Raw genomic sequence first — 16,711 nt, forward strand, 5'->3', positions numbered from 1 at the left:
ATGAATTTATTTCTCTTTGTTGGTGAATTGAATATAGGACCTCAATGGAAACAAGTCCACTGGACTTTTTGTGGTCCTTTTAGACTAAAGTGTATGACTGTACTCGTGCAGTTTGCATTTCTGTTTAAAAACATATTAAATCAATCAAAATGATTCTCCACTCCTCCTTCTATCAAAATCTGACTCAGGATCCGCTTCGACGCCCAATTGTCCATGTCTTAACCGTTATTGGTTGCATTGCAAAACCGACCGTGGATCAGATTGTGCAAACAACTTTTTAGTAGCTCCCACGGTGAAACTGCAGTAGGCCTAATAAACTCAGCCCCTTTCTAAAGGCAAGCCAACCTGTTGAACGTCACACAGACACAGTCACAGTCACACAGTGGAAGGGAAGGGTGTTGGCACACTGCTGTGAGAGGAGCTCAGACAGACAGACAGACAGTATAGAGTTGTTACTCGCGCTAGTACTTACTTACTGGTATCATTCTGTGCGTTGCAACACGCCCGAGATTTCCTCATTTCATTTCATCCCAACTCGCAGGATCTCCTGTCCGGATTCAACGCTTATCGGAGGTAATTTAAAAAGAAAAACCAGTGAATGCATAGTATGCTAAATGTCCCTCTTTTTATTCTTCTCTTGATGCTGTTGTAATGTTTTTTTTGATGTACCGTCCGTGTTAGTTTTTCCAGGGGCACGATGTTGTCTACCAAGTTTATTTCAACAAGAAAAACATTATTATTCTAATAGTGTATTTCCTGGTTTAAAATCCATCCCACTGGTTTTAGGAAAAGGAAAAGTATTTTCTAGAAGCGGTTGTTATTTTGGTTTTCTTGTGGATTCGGTACAATATTTGTCACCATAATTGAATGCAACAATGAGTGCGAACAAAAAAACAGATACAGGATCAGGATTCAAACTAGTCATCATTGATTGAGTATTGTACTGTAGGCTACACGCAGTCCAGCGGTGCTAAGCTTGCGTCGCCAGGCTTTCCACAAGGAGGAAAGCAAAGCGGTGCCAAGACAGACAATGGAAGTGCGTGCGCCAGCCAGCGTGCCAACGTGCGTAATAGAACCCGAGCCTTGAGCCTGCGCTTTGAATTATATACTAATATATGTACTAATTATACATTTAATTAATTATAAATTCATTAGATAAAGTTTGTATCGCCTTGAAGACGGTTTCCATCTCAATTGGCCTACACTTAGCAACGTGTCAGTATGTTTGAGATTCTAAGGAAGAAAGTCTCTCGCATGCTCTGAACGCAGAGTTGCCAGATTTTGGGAGAGAAATAAGAAATCAACAGGTCTAGGAAAACAAGCCCAAAAGAAGTGACATTTAGGTCACACGATAAACTATATTATACTGTATACATTGGCTATCGCGACGCGTTGTGAGTTTGTACATCTGCTACTTTCAAAAGAATCTTGGGAAAAAAGTGATACATTTAGAATATATTTATTTTTCAGAGGGGGGGGGGGGGGTCCTCGGACAATAATTTGGGGGTCCTTGACATGAAAATATGTTAGAACTACTGGTTTAAACAACTAAACAAATTAGGAAGCAAGTAAGCATGCCCAAAACAAGCAACTACACAGCCTTAAAAACTGCAATCCGAAACTACCAATATTTACAAGCAACTTCACAGAAACAGAAGCCCAAAGTTGCTTATAAGCGGACATGGCAACACTTTCTGAACGTTGTGCGGTCGGGCCAAGGAACGGAAACTGTGATATATAACCGCGTGATGTCGTGTGGCGCTGGCAGTGCCTGATGACATTGACGTGATCATTTAGATTTACACTGATGTCTTAACTTTACCATGATGACTTTCGTGACATATCAATTATAGAAAACGGAAGAAAAATACAAGTTGCCATGCATAATGGCATCATATTCACAATTTAAATGAAATACATTTGAAAAGATTTGATCTGCTCCACATTCTGAATTCTCAAATTGCTCCCAGCCCTGCCTCACCGAAAATGTCTAATACACAGTCCCTAAGAATAGCTTGAGGAACCATTCAGTGGACAGGTCACAGGTAGCGCCATCTTGAGAGGTTTTAGCTATTACTTTTAATGGGGTCACGTCACATTCTCTTTCTAGTTAGTAGGCCTATTGGCACTAGATTAAAAGAGCAACTACTACAAGTACAGTTTGAGTAAATAAACAATCTTAACGTCATTGTCAACAGCTAGTAGCTTTCATAGCTTAAGTCACTTGATAAGCACATAGCAGCTAGTTCTATGAATTCAATGCTAACATTGTAGGCCTACTTGTGTTTTAGTTTAATTTGAAGTACACGTTAACGCTGTAAACACAATTTGGTAAGAGTCCCATAACAAATATTTAACAATAACTACGAGGTTATTTGCCTGAGAGTCATAGGTAGCTAAATATTTTTGGGGGTCACATTAATGTTATAAGCTAACCTGTCAGTAATACATTTAGTAATGATACTCATCATATTAAGTTAGTAATGCTAGCCCATATATCTTCTTAACTTGTTGACTGAATCAATGCGACCAGCAGGCGACAGCAGGACAGTAACAGGTGATACAGGGACACTGTGAGATCTAACAGGGGTCATCCCTGTCCTTCGGGGTCCTACGTTCCCAGGATCCTATATTTCCCCATGTTGCGTATAGGCCCATGTCATTCCCAAGCCAATGTTTTTTTTGGGGGATTTGGGAGCGCTCGTTTTGGTTCGCTCAACAAGGCAGGTGCAGTGACAAGGAGGCCTTGAGGCTTGCCTTGTGAAGGTGCGCAGCTTGCTTGAGCTGGGCTGTTCAGTGTTTGCACTCGTTCACCTGGCGACTCGCTCGGGTACGCCTCACAAGTATCAAGATCTCCCGCGTCAATGGGCGGCACTGTCCAAGTTGGCAAGCAAGCCATGATGGACCGAATAGATTATCACATCATGAGCCCAAACGAGCACGCCCTTCGCGAGTCCTGGGGATCATAATATCCTGGGAATATAGGACCATTAAAATACTTACGATACTACATTCTGCTCAGCATAAGAGCAAAATGTTGTGGTCCCCTGCTTGACAAAGGGTAAATGATGCATTTACAGTATAGCACTTTTCTCTGAAACGTTTTATAATGTGCATTAGCCCATTCACCCATCCACGGCGGCAGCAACCATGCAAGGTACCAGCCTGCTAATCGGCCATAGTTAGTGGTTCAGTTTCTTTCTGAGGACACTTTGACATGCAGCCAGGAGGAGCTGGGAACCTTCCAATTCCCAATTGGCCACTCTCCTGAGCCACTGCTGCCCCATACAGCCTGTTGACACATTTCTATACTAATTTGGGATCCAGTGTAATGCAATAAATAGAGCACATCCTTAACACTACTGTGGATACCCCTAGCCATGGTCCATAGCGTTAGGAGTTCTCCTTAACACTATCTAACTGTATGTGTATTTTCCTCATTGAACGGGTGCATGATGTCTACACTTCAGTAAAAATAAAGAATATGCTTTCGCTACTCAGCTAAACAAAGATGGTCTTTGATTTTTAAAGCGTATTCTCCACGGTGGGGAGACTCTCAGAACCCCACCTCTTGTGTGAAATACACTTTTTGGCTAGAAAATGAACTACATCCACTGGACGAAGAAACGTTTATTCACTCAATTACGCCACCCACAGATCCGTTCAATTTTCTATTGAACGGATCTGTGGGTGCCGTAATTGAGTGAATAAACATATTTTTTTTACAACCCATGCCCAATTCTGGCACTTATGATAATGAAATCATTTGAGGGTTGGGTTAAGTTAGCAAAACCTGTGTGTGTATGTGTGTGTGTGTGTGTGTGTGTGTGTGTGTGTGTGTGTGTGTGAGAGAGAGAATAGGCCAACTGATAAGGCCTGCCCTGCAGTGATAAAAGCTACTGTGTGGCTCAAGGTCAGTAGGTTGACTTATCAGGACGAGGTCAGATAAAGATGCTGTTACATAAAACCTGCATCTATAATGTAATAGACTGGTGCTGCTGTATATTTATTTATTGATTAACATGTTGAGGCACTGTGAGGTTCTCAGCCAAGTGGCTGGTAATTGGACATTTAGATTTTACACTTGGAGTTAAATGAACTCTCGAGATTTTGTGCATAAATACATGCATTCAGTTTCAGTGTGGAGTATTTTGTTCAGTGTTGCAATAGCAGAGAGGACAAGTCCTGCCATGGCGGGCACATGTCCGCTTTAGGGGCCCCCATGTACATCTACGTAGTTGTTGGTGTTGTTGTTGTTTTTAACCAGGTGTTGTACAGTAACAGAGTACAGTGCCTGAAAGGAGATCATATTTTATGAGCCCCACGGGTCATGACACCTACAGAGAGACAACAAACAGTGTGAGAGATCTTTGCACATACTCCTCACAAAGGTGTTAAGACTCATCATCGCCTCTATACACATGATCATCACTCTTTAAAAAGAGAGAAGGTTGAGAGAGGAGAGAGAGGGTACACAGTAAAACCCTTGTGCTCATTTATCCATTTGTAACCCAGAGAGAGTACAAAATGTAATCAAATGGACCCATACGGTACATTTGATTACAAGTGTACACTCTCAGCTTTACAAATGGATAAATGAACACTGAGGATTTAACGTTGTAGAAAGACAGACAGACATGCAGAGAGAGTTGTCTTTAATTTCTCAGGTGAGAAAGGCTTACTTTTTCTCACATCCTCACATGGCCATTCCTAAAAAAAAGATAAAAGAAAAGGGAGGAAGGAGAAGTGAGAGACCTCTCAGGTGAGGCTGACACAGATTTATCTCCTCATATGACTGTGACTGTGCCACAGATTTAGAACCTGCAACAACACATGACTGATTTTGTGTCACTCTGGTGGCTGTACTTGTGATGCACTTGCTCCTTTTTCTTAACATGATATGCATAGTTAAAACTAAATGCAATAACATTTGCATTAATTGTGTCCAAATGTGTGTATTATATTCACATTAAAGAAAATGAATGCAGTAAGAGCTAGAGCTAATAGCTGATAGCAGACATTACAGTATATTATCAGATAATAGGTCGCTGTTATGTGTGGCTATTGGAAAACCCATTCATAACAAGCGGTGCAAGTATACTGTATATCTTTCAGATTTTAGTCAGCATTTGATTTAATTATTACTTTGTTTTAAATTATATTACCAATAGCATGTGCCTGCAATATAATTATAAAATGTAATAACATAGTGTATGCAACAATGTTTATATAAAGACAGCTTTTCTTAAAACGTGTACCTGACTGAATCTTTTATACAGCCAGGAGGAACCACGTTGTGGTGGGATAGGAAATGAGCACACACCCCCTTGCAAACATTATTATGAACTGCTTTCGCTTTATTTTTGAGAAACATTTGAAAGAGAACAGGGTCTCACTTCCTCTACACTTCCATTTGTGTTGTGTTGTATGCATTGGACCAATCATGCAACAGTGTTGTGATTGATCTTTGCTTTTGGCTGGATATAATGAAGGCTGTTGCTAGCTGCTCACTGTACCTTGTGGTTAGCATACATGTGTGACTCATAACTGTAGAATGCTCCACTCCTCTCTCTCGCTTTCCGAGTTCATCCCTCCATTTTACTTCTTTCCATACACGCCCTCCTTCTCTTCTGCACTTGTACTATTCACTCTCCCGCCCTCCTGCTCTCCTTTGGCCTATCCCTCACTTCATACACTTCTCCTCCTGGCCCATACACTCCCCTTCTATCCAAACATCTCTCTCTCTCTCTCTCTCTCTCTCTCTCTCTCTCTCTCTCTCTCTCTCTCTCTCTCTCTCTCTCTCTCTCTATCTCTATCTCTATCTCTATCTCTCTCTCTGTCTATCTCGGTGTAATTTAATTTAAAAATGATTCTTCTGAGATAAAACCTGTTTTATATGTATTGTACGTATATGGTGTTTTACTCTACTCACATCTGGAATATTCGGAAGATCTGACCTGTTTCCCTTGCTCTTTACTCTTTCCTTCTATCTCTATTCTTCCCTTTCCTGAAAAATACAAACGATGGCAGATTGTACTAAACCACTTTTCACACCTGTAAACATGTGATATGACAATAAAGTTGAATGCTATTCACCACAGTAGGGGGGGCTGAGCTGTTTTCTATTGCAGACGGCACAATGTCTCCTGCACTTTTCCTGTATATGTCGTTGCTTAGTCTGTGTGTATGGCTCATAAAGGATATGTTGGCTGGTTGCTGGACACAGGAATGTAGTGTTGCTAATTTAGGATCAAAACATACCACTGAGAATAGGCAGCTGCCTTTGTAGTGCAATGGAGGAACACGTGCACGTTTCTACATGCCAACGTCATAAAAAAAACTTGAATGTATCGCCACCTCTACTCCACATATTATACACAGTACAATTCTTACTAAGAATTTCTTAGTCTTAATTTAGCTCTGAGCTCTGAGAGTATGTGGGTTAAACACACACATACACTGTGTCCCACCCAGTGTATGTGGGGGGTAGTGTCACCAATTCAAGATTGGGCTAACTCACATTAAACCAAGTATTACAGAAGCCAACAAGATGAAGGGTAATTCAGGTGTCACAGCCGCTTCTGGCCACCTGCATCACATGTATGTAGCTACAATGTTGTTACTGTCCTAGCATATCTGTGATCCCATAGCATTCGAATCCCATGGCCACTTGCCCTGTTGTGGCTTGACAAAATGTTCATGGCATTTCCTCTGGCCTTGTATTTTTAAGTCACTCTGGATAAGAGTCTGAATGGTATATAGTTGTTTGTTTGTTTGTTTGTTTGTTGTTCTTGAAATGGCACTGTTTCTTTTTAGCTTGTTGTGCATCATCTTCATTGGTGAGCAGGGATGTAAGAATTGAAAGGGTCTGTGCATGAGCAGGAAATACTAGTAAGTGAACCAAGTAAATAATACTTCAGTAGAGGAAATGAACAACGATTTAGTGGGCTTTAAAGAACAGATGAGAGATGAGGAGAGGGCTGAAGAGGAAAAGAGATGGAAATGTGTCAGAAAAGAGGAGGGGAAATGTGAGGAGAGGGTAGGAGGAGGTGATGGGAGAACAAATGAGAGCTTGGCAAAAGAGGAATAGAGGAAGAGAGAAACAGGAAAGCTGATTTTAACTAAGATTCTCATAGAGGGATCATAAAGAGAGACAGAAAGAAAGTTATACTGTCGAACAAAGACACAGACAGAGAGGCAACAAGAGACGGAAAGAGAAAGAGACAGGCAGAGACAGGCAGAGGGGCATGACGGGGACGGAACAGTACCCTCTTTATCCATAGACTAAAGTGGGACCTGAGAAGTGGCACTGCTGGGAATGTGTGGTGACGCCTCAATACTGTTGGTCCAAGGGGACTGAGTTTCCTATTGGAAGAACAAAGACTACACAAAAGCGAAAAATACCTGATCTGTGAACCTGTGTAGAGCTTACATATAACCATATGAATGTAATTATTAACTTAAATATTCCATTACATTTAACAGTGACAATATTTGGACAGTGTTATCCAATAAGTAAGTAATTATAATGCTTAAGGACAGAGAACATGCCATAAACGTGACACTTGGTGAGGATCTTTTGCCTACAAACAAATGCAAACGGCCACTTTAACACTACTCCACCCTATGCTAACATTTACCTTACCATGTGATCTTCAATGAGAAGACCACGGCTCTTCTTTATTCTCTCTATTTTCTCTTTTTCTATGTTGTGCTCATCCCTCACTTCTTTCTCCTTTCCTCTGTGTGCTCTTTTGGTCTGTCATTTGGTTCACTTTGTTATCTCTGTTGTGTCCTTTCTCTCCCTCTCCCGTTTCTGCTCTTTGCCTGTCTGATTGTCTTCCCTGCCGTTTTGCCAACCTGTCCTCTCCTTTGCCTCTAGCTCGTTCTCTCCCTAAGTTAGGTTTAAACTAGAATTTAGCTGGCCTGTTTCCCATCTTCCACATTCCTCCGGGCTCCTCCTGGGTTGCTGTGTACTCCTCATGGGTTGCTGTGGAGATGCACCAGGAGGGATTTTCTTGGTCACCTATGTCCTCTCTCTCTCTCTCTCTCTCTCTCTCTCTCTCTCTCTCCCTTTATCTCTTCGCCAAACACGAAATGCCACCAACAGTGGAAACTGAAGACACCTTGTTTTAGTTACTCCTCACTTTATTATGTTCTTTCATGGACTACTTCCAAACTAAAACATACAAGTCCCTAAAGAACTTATTTAGATCTTTATGACTTATTTAGATGTGCTTTCAAAGTAAAAAGAAAATGTTTGGTGGTCACTGGGTGGTCACTGGGATCACTGTATGTTCTTGCTAAGGGCGTGGAAAGCATTAAATGGTATTTCAACACTTTAACTCATATTTGATATTGTACAGCTATGTGACTATTGTGATAATTGTTACTGGCTCAGCAAAATGCTTAGAGTTATTTTAAGTGTAAGAAATGAAAATGTTATTCTCAGAATAAAATTCAACATGCCAGTGTTTACATTCAGATTATTTCCCAACTGAATAGCTAAACGTTGAGTGGAATATTGTTGTGTAACTTGTGTAGTATTTCTCTTTAAGGAGATTGAGAAATTTAGGACAGTATTAGAATGATGTCCACCTGTCCTAAGCTGCTTTGACTAGATATTTACATATAGATATTTACATAATGCAGCTAGGGTGTGTTCATGTTACTTGTCAGATGCCTGCAGAAAGAGTTACTCCGGCCTTTGTAGTCATTTTTGGAAATGAAACACAAAGCACTTACAACATAGTAATAAGCAACAGTATCTTAGGTATAAGCATGGACCATATATACATCCTCCAATCTTTCTTCATCACTGCATCCCATATTCATTCAATGAAACACATATCCAATGATGTAGAAATGCCAGAAATGTAACATGTAAAATGTTTGTGCTGTGCTCAACTGGCTGCTAGATCTAGTAGGCAGTTGTGCCACATGCCTTTGTCATTTACACACATTAAATGATTTAATGTGTGTCAGAAAGGGTTCACGTCTGTGCACCTGAGCATTCCGTGTATCAGTGTGAAATGGGTGTGTTTGCCCTTCTATTTGTATTTCACTTAAGTGCTATAAGTGGAAAATCACTGGTCTGTTATTAAAGGCATGCTTTCCTCCCTGCGCTCATGTTACTGCGTATGCTGAAGGATACGGCGTAGCGTCTGGCATAGCATGTAGCCTGAGCAACTATTCTAGCTCTGTCAGGAACCTGAATTGGTCATATTGGAGCATGATATCAAAGAGAATGGTACTTAGTCAGTTTCAAGAGGAAACGCTGAGAAAAACATTAAGTCTTTTTTCTTTAGTAATAATATAAAAGCTAATTTTAACGTCATAAGCCACTCACATAATAGTTTCAGAGGGCAACAGCGCACAATTCCCCATTGGCTACACTTATGATAACATTAAAGACAAAAATAGCCGTGGAATGCTGAAAGCACACTAATGACATTTTCAATGATTTTACCGCCGGTTGTCCACAAATGGTTTATTGTCCTAAGGGCAGTGGAAAACAACAAAAACTCTACAGTCTCGCAGAGACAAAAAGTGTGACTGTCAAACTGAAGATTTTTTTGGTTTATCAGCAATATTACCCTTTCAACAGATAAACATTGTTCTTCCATTTAACCCCTACTAGACAAGTTCCCTCCTTTCAACTCAAGCTACGCAACATCTCAGAGAGAGAGAGAGAGACCACTTTGTGGCCATTTCTCTGCCCCGCTCTATTCAAAAATAAGAGATTTACTTTGCCCTTTCTCTTTTATATCTCTGTGACTCTGTCTATACTATGCATGCAGTGCATGTACCTGCATGAGTGTTCAGCAGAGGATGTTGCATCATGCCTCTGTTGACTCTCTTGGCTGGTACAAGCCAGCTTAGCACGCACACACACACACGCACACACACACACACACACACACACACACACACACACACACACACACACACACACACACACACACACACACACACACACACACACACACACACACACACACACACACACACACACACACACACACGCTCCTATCAATCTGTTCCACTGGGACTGGACTGGAGATAATGTTATTTTCTCCTGTGTTAATATAACCAGAGTCTTGTTTATATGGCCTGTCCATCCACCACAGTCAATATCTTAATCTGAAGTAAGCATGCATTAGTGGACACTAAAGCCATGGCTGTTTAGATATGGGGTATAAATTATATGACATCCACTCATTGTTGTACCGGTGTATTTCTATAAGTGGGGTCTTAATAGTTTGGGTCAAATTACAGGGAGAGATTAATGGTCTAGTTACAGTAATTGTAGAAACAGATATCCACTTATTTTGTTTGCAGATCCTTCCTAATTTACTGTTATAGCTGGCCTGCACATGCAAAATCACTTTTGGGTCATAAGAACAAAATAAGGTCTACTAAGGAAATAATAACTGGCCTAATCCTTATATGTTTTGCACTGTCTAATAACACAACACACAAACATAGACAAAATGTGTAAATTAGAAGGGTGATTCAGATGTTCTAGGAGTGCTGCATAAAACAATGCTAGAGTCAAAAATGCACAAAAAAATCAAACCAGGGTTTAGTATTAAAAAGCAATAGTGAGAATGGAAACAAGAGTGCAAGCAGAAACATTTAAAGTGGTGATGGACGGTTAAACAGCCTGTTGATAAAACGTTGTGCTTTCTTGATTGCAGATCACTTCTTTTATAACGTATAAGAGGATCATTGTCATTTTGTCCTTTTTTGTGTATTTATGTCATATGCCTTGTCTCTGTTTTTAGGTAAAGCAGCCTGACGTTTGAAGATGTTGAAGTTCTGTGCATTGGTGGTGATGACAGGTGAGTCCTACAAAAATGATCATAATTAAAAGAGCATTAATTAATGATTCAACAGGACAACATTGTCTTTAGACAGGAAGTTGTTATCCGTCCCCATGTAAAGGTCAGAGCACACTCCAATGTATATGTTTCCCTAGACTTAGTGCTTATATGGAGGTTTGTAGCAACATGTAGTCGCGTTGCTACGTACAAACACCAACGCTAGCTGCTCTGGGAACGCAATTACAAAGTGTGTGTGTGTGTGTGTGTGTGTGTGTGTGTGTGTGTGTGTGTGTGTGTGTGTGTGTGTGTGTGTGTGTGTGTGTGTGTGTGTGTGTGTGTGTGTGTGTGTGTGTGTGTGTGTGTGTGTGTGTGTGTGTGTGTGTGTGTGTGTGTGTGTGTGTGTGTGTGTGTGCCTGTGTGCCTGTGCGTGCTTGCGTGCGTGCACCATGCATGTAACCAGGATAATAAGTTATAGATCATTCCAGTCAGCAGAGCAAGATGTTCTACAAAGTAGAATATCATGCTTCTTTTTATTGTGTTCAAAAGTAAATAATAACCTACCTGACTTTAATCGTCAAATCTAAAGTACTTTGAAAGCACAGGAAACAACTCCAATACAAATATTTCCAGCAAATGTGTGTTTAAATCTTCTGAAGCATCTTTCTCCCTTTCTGATGTTTTGCAGTTGTGTCGCTGGTGACTGCTGCGGAGGAGCAGAACGATAAGCGTAAGGCTGTAGCTTTTCACTGGTTTCATTCATTAATAAAATGTTTTTGTTTTTAATAATGGGTCTTAGAGTGTACATGCAGAGGAAACATTTGATCATTGATCATGGAAAAAATGCCAATGTTGTCTAATATACTTTGTACAATGTTGTAATGTAATGTTTAAAATCTACACATTATCACTCTCAATTAATACTGTAGTGACTGGGTTGGGGCAACATCTGACCATCTGTCAGACGTTTGACGTGACAGGAGCTCCCATCACTTTAGAACGGTCCCAGCAGTCCCGCCCACAAGTGCCTTTCTCACTCCCAACTTGAATTTATGGTCAGGGGATAGATGGTTAAGGTTAGGGTTAGCAGTGGGAGAAGGGTTAGTCAAGGTGTGCTCGTCAACATGTTCCGTTGCGGGGTATCCCGTCATGCCAAATTCCCAACTCATCACTCATTTCCCGTAACAGGTGTGAAAATTCAAATGCCCCTTTGTTGGGGCCTACTGGTAGCTGACTGGCTACTGTGATGACACATAATCGTAACATTCCTCCAGTTTCCTGTCTCTACAATCAATAAAGACGGGGGAAAAAACTGCCTCATGAAATAAAATGCTCCTTTGTAAAAGGTAGCGTTATCTAAACAGCTCCGTTTTGACTTGGCCTGCAGTGATCAGCTGGTGGGATGCTGTCAATCATTACTTTGGGACTTTGGAAATCAAACTAGGCCATAGCTACGCATTCATCTCAGTTTGAACTGCTTGTTTCAGTCTGCATGTTTGTGCGACCTAATCGATGAATTCTTCTCCTTTATTAACGTACCCTGTTCTTGTGTTTGCATCACTACAGCGGAAGAGGATCCATTTACCTTTGGTAATTTCTTTGTTTTGTTTTCCATTTAATATTGAATTATTTAGTCATTGCACTTCAAAAACAGAAGTGTAAAAATAATGTATGCCGTTTGTGCAACTTCACACTGTAATGTTTTATACTATACCAGAAAAATTAAAAATCTCTTCATTCATCTCTCATTTGGATGTTTTCTAATGAGGCATAAATGTAGCAGTTAAACTAAGTCATAATGCCTGATTTGTATTTGGTTGCACACCATGTCGCACATCAAAAATAGCAGATCTACAAGCTAATGTGTTGCGTTGCAACACGTTGTGAGCTTGTAGATCTGCTTTTTTCAGTGCGCAACACCAGTGCGCAACTAAGTATAAATCGCCCTCTATACATGCTACACTGAAATACACAATATTGCACTTCATTTGGTAACGGTGTCCTCTTTTTGGTTGCAGACTACCACAGGCTTCGTGTTGGAGGGCTGATTCTAGCCGCAGTGCTTTGTCTCATTGGCATCACCATCCTGTTCAGTAAGGACACATACTGTACATGTCATCGCTGTTGGGCAGAAACCATGTATCTCCATATTTAACTTTTATTTTTTTCATAACGTACTGTATGACGGTGTCGCGCAAAAGTAGTGAAAGTAGCTGATGTACTGTACAAACCCAACATGTCACATTGCAATGTGTTGTGAGCTTGTAGATCTGCTATTTTCACTATTTTGCTAAATAATTGAACATTTTAGAAGATTATTTGAAATGTTTTAAAGGAGACACACCATGAATTTCACTTTTTTTTATTTTCTTTGTATTTTTTGGGCTCCCCAGTGTCTCTTGTACCCCAACATTTTTTTTTTTTTTAACATTCAGTCATTCATTCTCATTTCAGAGATTTTCAGAATGGGCGTGTCTAAACAGGCCATCTCAGAATGGCAATGTTTGCTTACGTCACGAAACTTTCTGCCCATGTATTTTGACAGACAGAATTGCTCAGTAGCACCCCTCTGCCCAACAGGACGTTTTGGTATTGCAGCTGAAAGTGCTTTATAAGCCTGAGAGAATTGACTTGGGATGAGTATATCTGAGTGTTGATTTAGGCTCAAACCTTTTGAAAATGGTTTGAGGGACATACACCATATGATATTAAATATCAAATATTTGTTTTAAATTCATGGTGTGTCTCCTTTAATTAAAAAAGCAACACAGGCAGGCAGACAGACAGACAGATTTAGAGATCACCATATAGACTATATGGTCGATTGGTCGTAAAAGGGACACAGACAGTGGTATAATTGCAAAAATAGACTGGCAATGATGTGCTGATGTGCCTACAACTGCTGCACACCAGTGCCAATATCTCACAGTACAGCACTCCCTCTTGTGTTATGCTTAATTTAGCAGAAGTTCAGTATGTTAACATAAGCTTGCATCCACTCTCCCCCTTTTCCAGGTGGTCACTGCAGGTGCAAATTCAACCAGAACAAGAGGTGAGAACTTCATACAGTCAACCAGATTTGTTTATTGAACAGTATAGAGAAATACATTCACTACTTATTTGTTTTTAATATATTTGTATGTAATCTGCAATACGTGATTAATGTTTAAACAGGTAGTTCCGAGAGAAAACTATTAGAGTTTAGACCAAAGTTACTCTCACTTCCTCACTCTCTTCTTCTTTTCCTGTCTCTACAGAAGGAGGACAGAAAGCAATGCTCAGCAGATGCTCAGTGACCAAGGTACCTTCACCTTCAATGCCAGGAAATTGATTTAAGATTGGTTCACAATAACCGCAGGCAGATGTAGCCTCCAGATGTATTCATTTATTATAACATGGAGGCGTTATACTACTTACAATTCATTATTGTCTCTTTCTTAGTAAACACACCCAAATTAGAGCTGAGTTAGGAAGCAAAAACAACGGTGCTAAGCTCTTTCTTGGGCATGTAAGAAAACTCACAGGTGACCTGGAGAGGCCATTTGCATTACGATTAACCTACCCACAAATGTATATGACACTCGTTGTTTCACTCACACACACACATACAGTAGAACGTAGAAGAAGAATAGTGCATGATGCAATTGATAACATACTGTCCCTCTGAGAATTATCCGTTGTGTCTGTTCCATAAGGTATCAAAACAACATATAGAAGGGAGAAAGGAAACATGAATTAATTAATCTAAAATCACTTCTCTTGCTTGTATCATTTGGAGTGAATTTGTTGGTATAAGTGGAGGACTACCAAAGTATTGTATACATTTTAACCCAAAAGATAAGCATTAAGTACGGTAGTAACCCTCTAAACTCTGTTTGTCTACAGCCCGTGCCAGCGAGTGCTAAGAACCCAACTAGAACCTGGCAACATACGACTTCCTGGATCCACCGCATCAAATACATGAAACTGAGAGATAGGAGCTGGATTTGTGTTTTGCAGTAAAATGTTTTTGTTCTGTGTGAGACAGGAGGTAGTCTAGTGTGTACACACAATGAGGTGTGGCGCTTTATACCTGGTTACCTAAACCACCAATCTGCCAACTGCACATCCCTATAGACACCTTCTCCCTGTACTCACTCATACATACATGTACAGTATGCACAAACACACAAATAAACACACTTGTACACTAACATGCACACAGATCTAAAGATTTGTAATCCAATGTCCATTATGTTCAAATCAGGACAGGGTTCAAATAATTTGCAAATCAGCCAATTCAAGAAGTTTTGTACAAAGTTAAAATAAATGTAATATCTTTGTTTGCACATGTTTGCATATGTTTGCTTTGATAAAGTTGCCATATCCTATTAAAAGCAATTGAGAACTGAGAATTAATAACAAAGAGAACTGCAGATTTTATATTGTTTTTGTTTTGTTTTAAGGTTAAATTTAAAGTGAGCCTGCCTAAAGCCTGATACAAACCTATTACCAAAAAATATGTACTTTGTGATGTGGCCACAACTTTGTTCCAGTGCCTCACGCACACTACTGTCTGTATCTTTGAGGAACAATTTAAATAAAACACTGATGTAGATATTAGCTGCTTACTGTGTAACCCATTGTCATTGGATCAATGTCAAAATAAAAGTCTAAACAGCCAAATATTACTAGCATATAGCAATATGATAATTAACGATAATCTGTTAGGTTAATATACTGTAACCTAAAATCATTTTACACAGTAAGGTAATTGACTGCACTGGTTAGAACTAAAGAGTCTGTTTTTGTTACTATAAAAGAACCAACTACTGGAAACATTTTGGCTTGTGGTCTGCTTCTTGAGTTACATGTCACTCTGTCAGACAGAAAGAGAATGCTTGTATTTCATTGTGCTTAACCACTTAGGGCCTATTTTATACTTTGTCATACAACAGTGTTGTGCCAAAATAGCTGATCTACAACACACATCACAACACATCACTTCACAATGTGAGTTTGCAGACTAGTCTATTTTTTTTTTATGTGACCACTTTAGTCTATAATGATGTCATTGACATACCCAAAATAGGGATGCAAGTGGTGTGTGTCTAGTTTTAATTAGTATCCAAAGGAATTCTTGAAACACATGTCTCATGTTCCACAACTGAAATATATACTATGGCTAATTTGCAGTGTAACAGAAATTCCTGGTGCACATGCAGTCTTGGCATGACAAAGGCCAACATTTCAGAAAAGCCCTGATGACATCTAGTGGATACTCCATAAAATGCAGGTGGCCCACGCCCACCCATCTACCACTTAACACAAGTGGTACACATTGATCCACTGCTCCTGGTGCAGTGTTGGGTGTGGCTGAACAGACCTATGCGGGATTTACATTCCCTTGCACACTTCACACAGGGGAAGACTGATGCTGGTCTGTCTGTCTGGCTTTGGGCCTCATTTTTTCGCCTCAGTCTCTTCGCCACGGACTGCTGGGCAAGCATCTCTTCAAACTTGAAGAGACCGTGCCCCGTGTTGTGTCAACGCTGAATAGCGAAGCTGGAGTGTCCTCTCCAGGGCGCAAACACACACACACACACAAGCCTGGGTAGGTAACACACACACACACACACACACACACACACACACACACACACACACACACACACACACACACACACACACACACACACACACACACACACACACACACACACACACACACACACACATATATATATATATATATATATATATATATATATATATATATATATATATATATATATACAGTTTTATATAACAGTTTTGTTGCAAGGAGTTGCGACTAGTTGCATTGGTGCGGTTTGGCCTATAGGTTGGCTGTTTTTTTTCTTCCGTAAAATGCAATTGGCGTAACTTCT

At 40.2% G+C, this 16,711-nt stretch overlaps 1 protein-coding gene across 1 annotated transcript; it reads left to right on the top strand.

Moving 5' to 3' along the window:
* The first annotated feature begins 361 nt into the window (after positions 1-361).
* On the top strand, positions 362-15,641 carry fxyd3 (FXYD domain containing ion transport regulator 3). Its single transcript, XM_084052107.1, has 8 exons — positions 362-573; positions 10,788-10,844; positions 11,512-11,553; positions 12,390-12,413; positions 12,842-12,916; positions 13,839-13,875; positions 14,081-14,124; positions 14,709-15,641. Exons 2-8 carry the CDS (start codon positions 10,811-10,813, stop codon positions 14,726-14,728), a joined length of 276 nt encoding a protein of 91 aa, XP_083908233.1. The 5' UTR covers positions 362-573; positions 10,788-10,810; the 3' UTR covers positions 14,729-15,641.
* Positions 15,642-16,711: the final 1,070 nt, after the last annotated feature.

This window comes from Gymnoscopelus microlampas (assembly GCF_963454915.1).
Source record: "Gymnoscopelus microlampas genome assembly, chromosome: 3".
NCBI classification, from domain to species: Eukaryota; Metazoa; Chordata; class Actinopteri; order Myctophiformes; family Myctophidae; genus Gymnoscopelus; species Gymnoscopelus microlampas.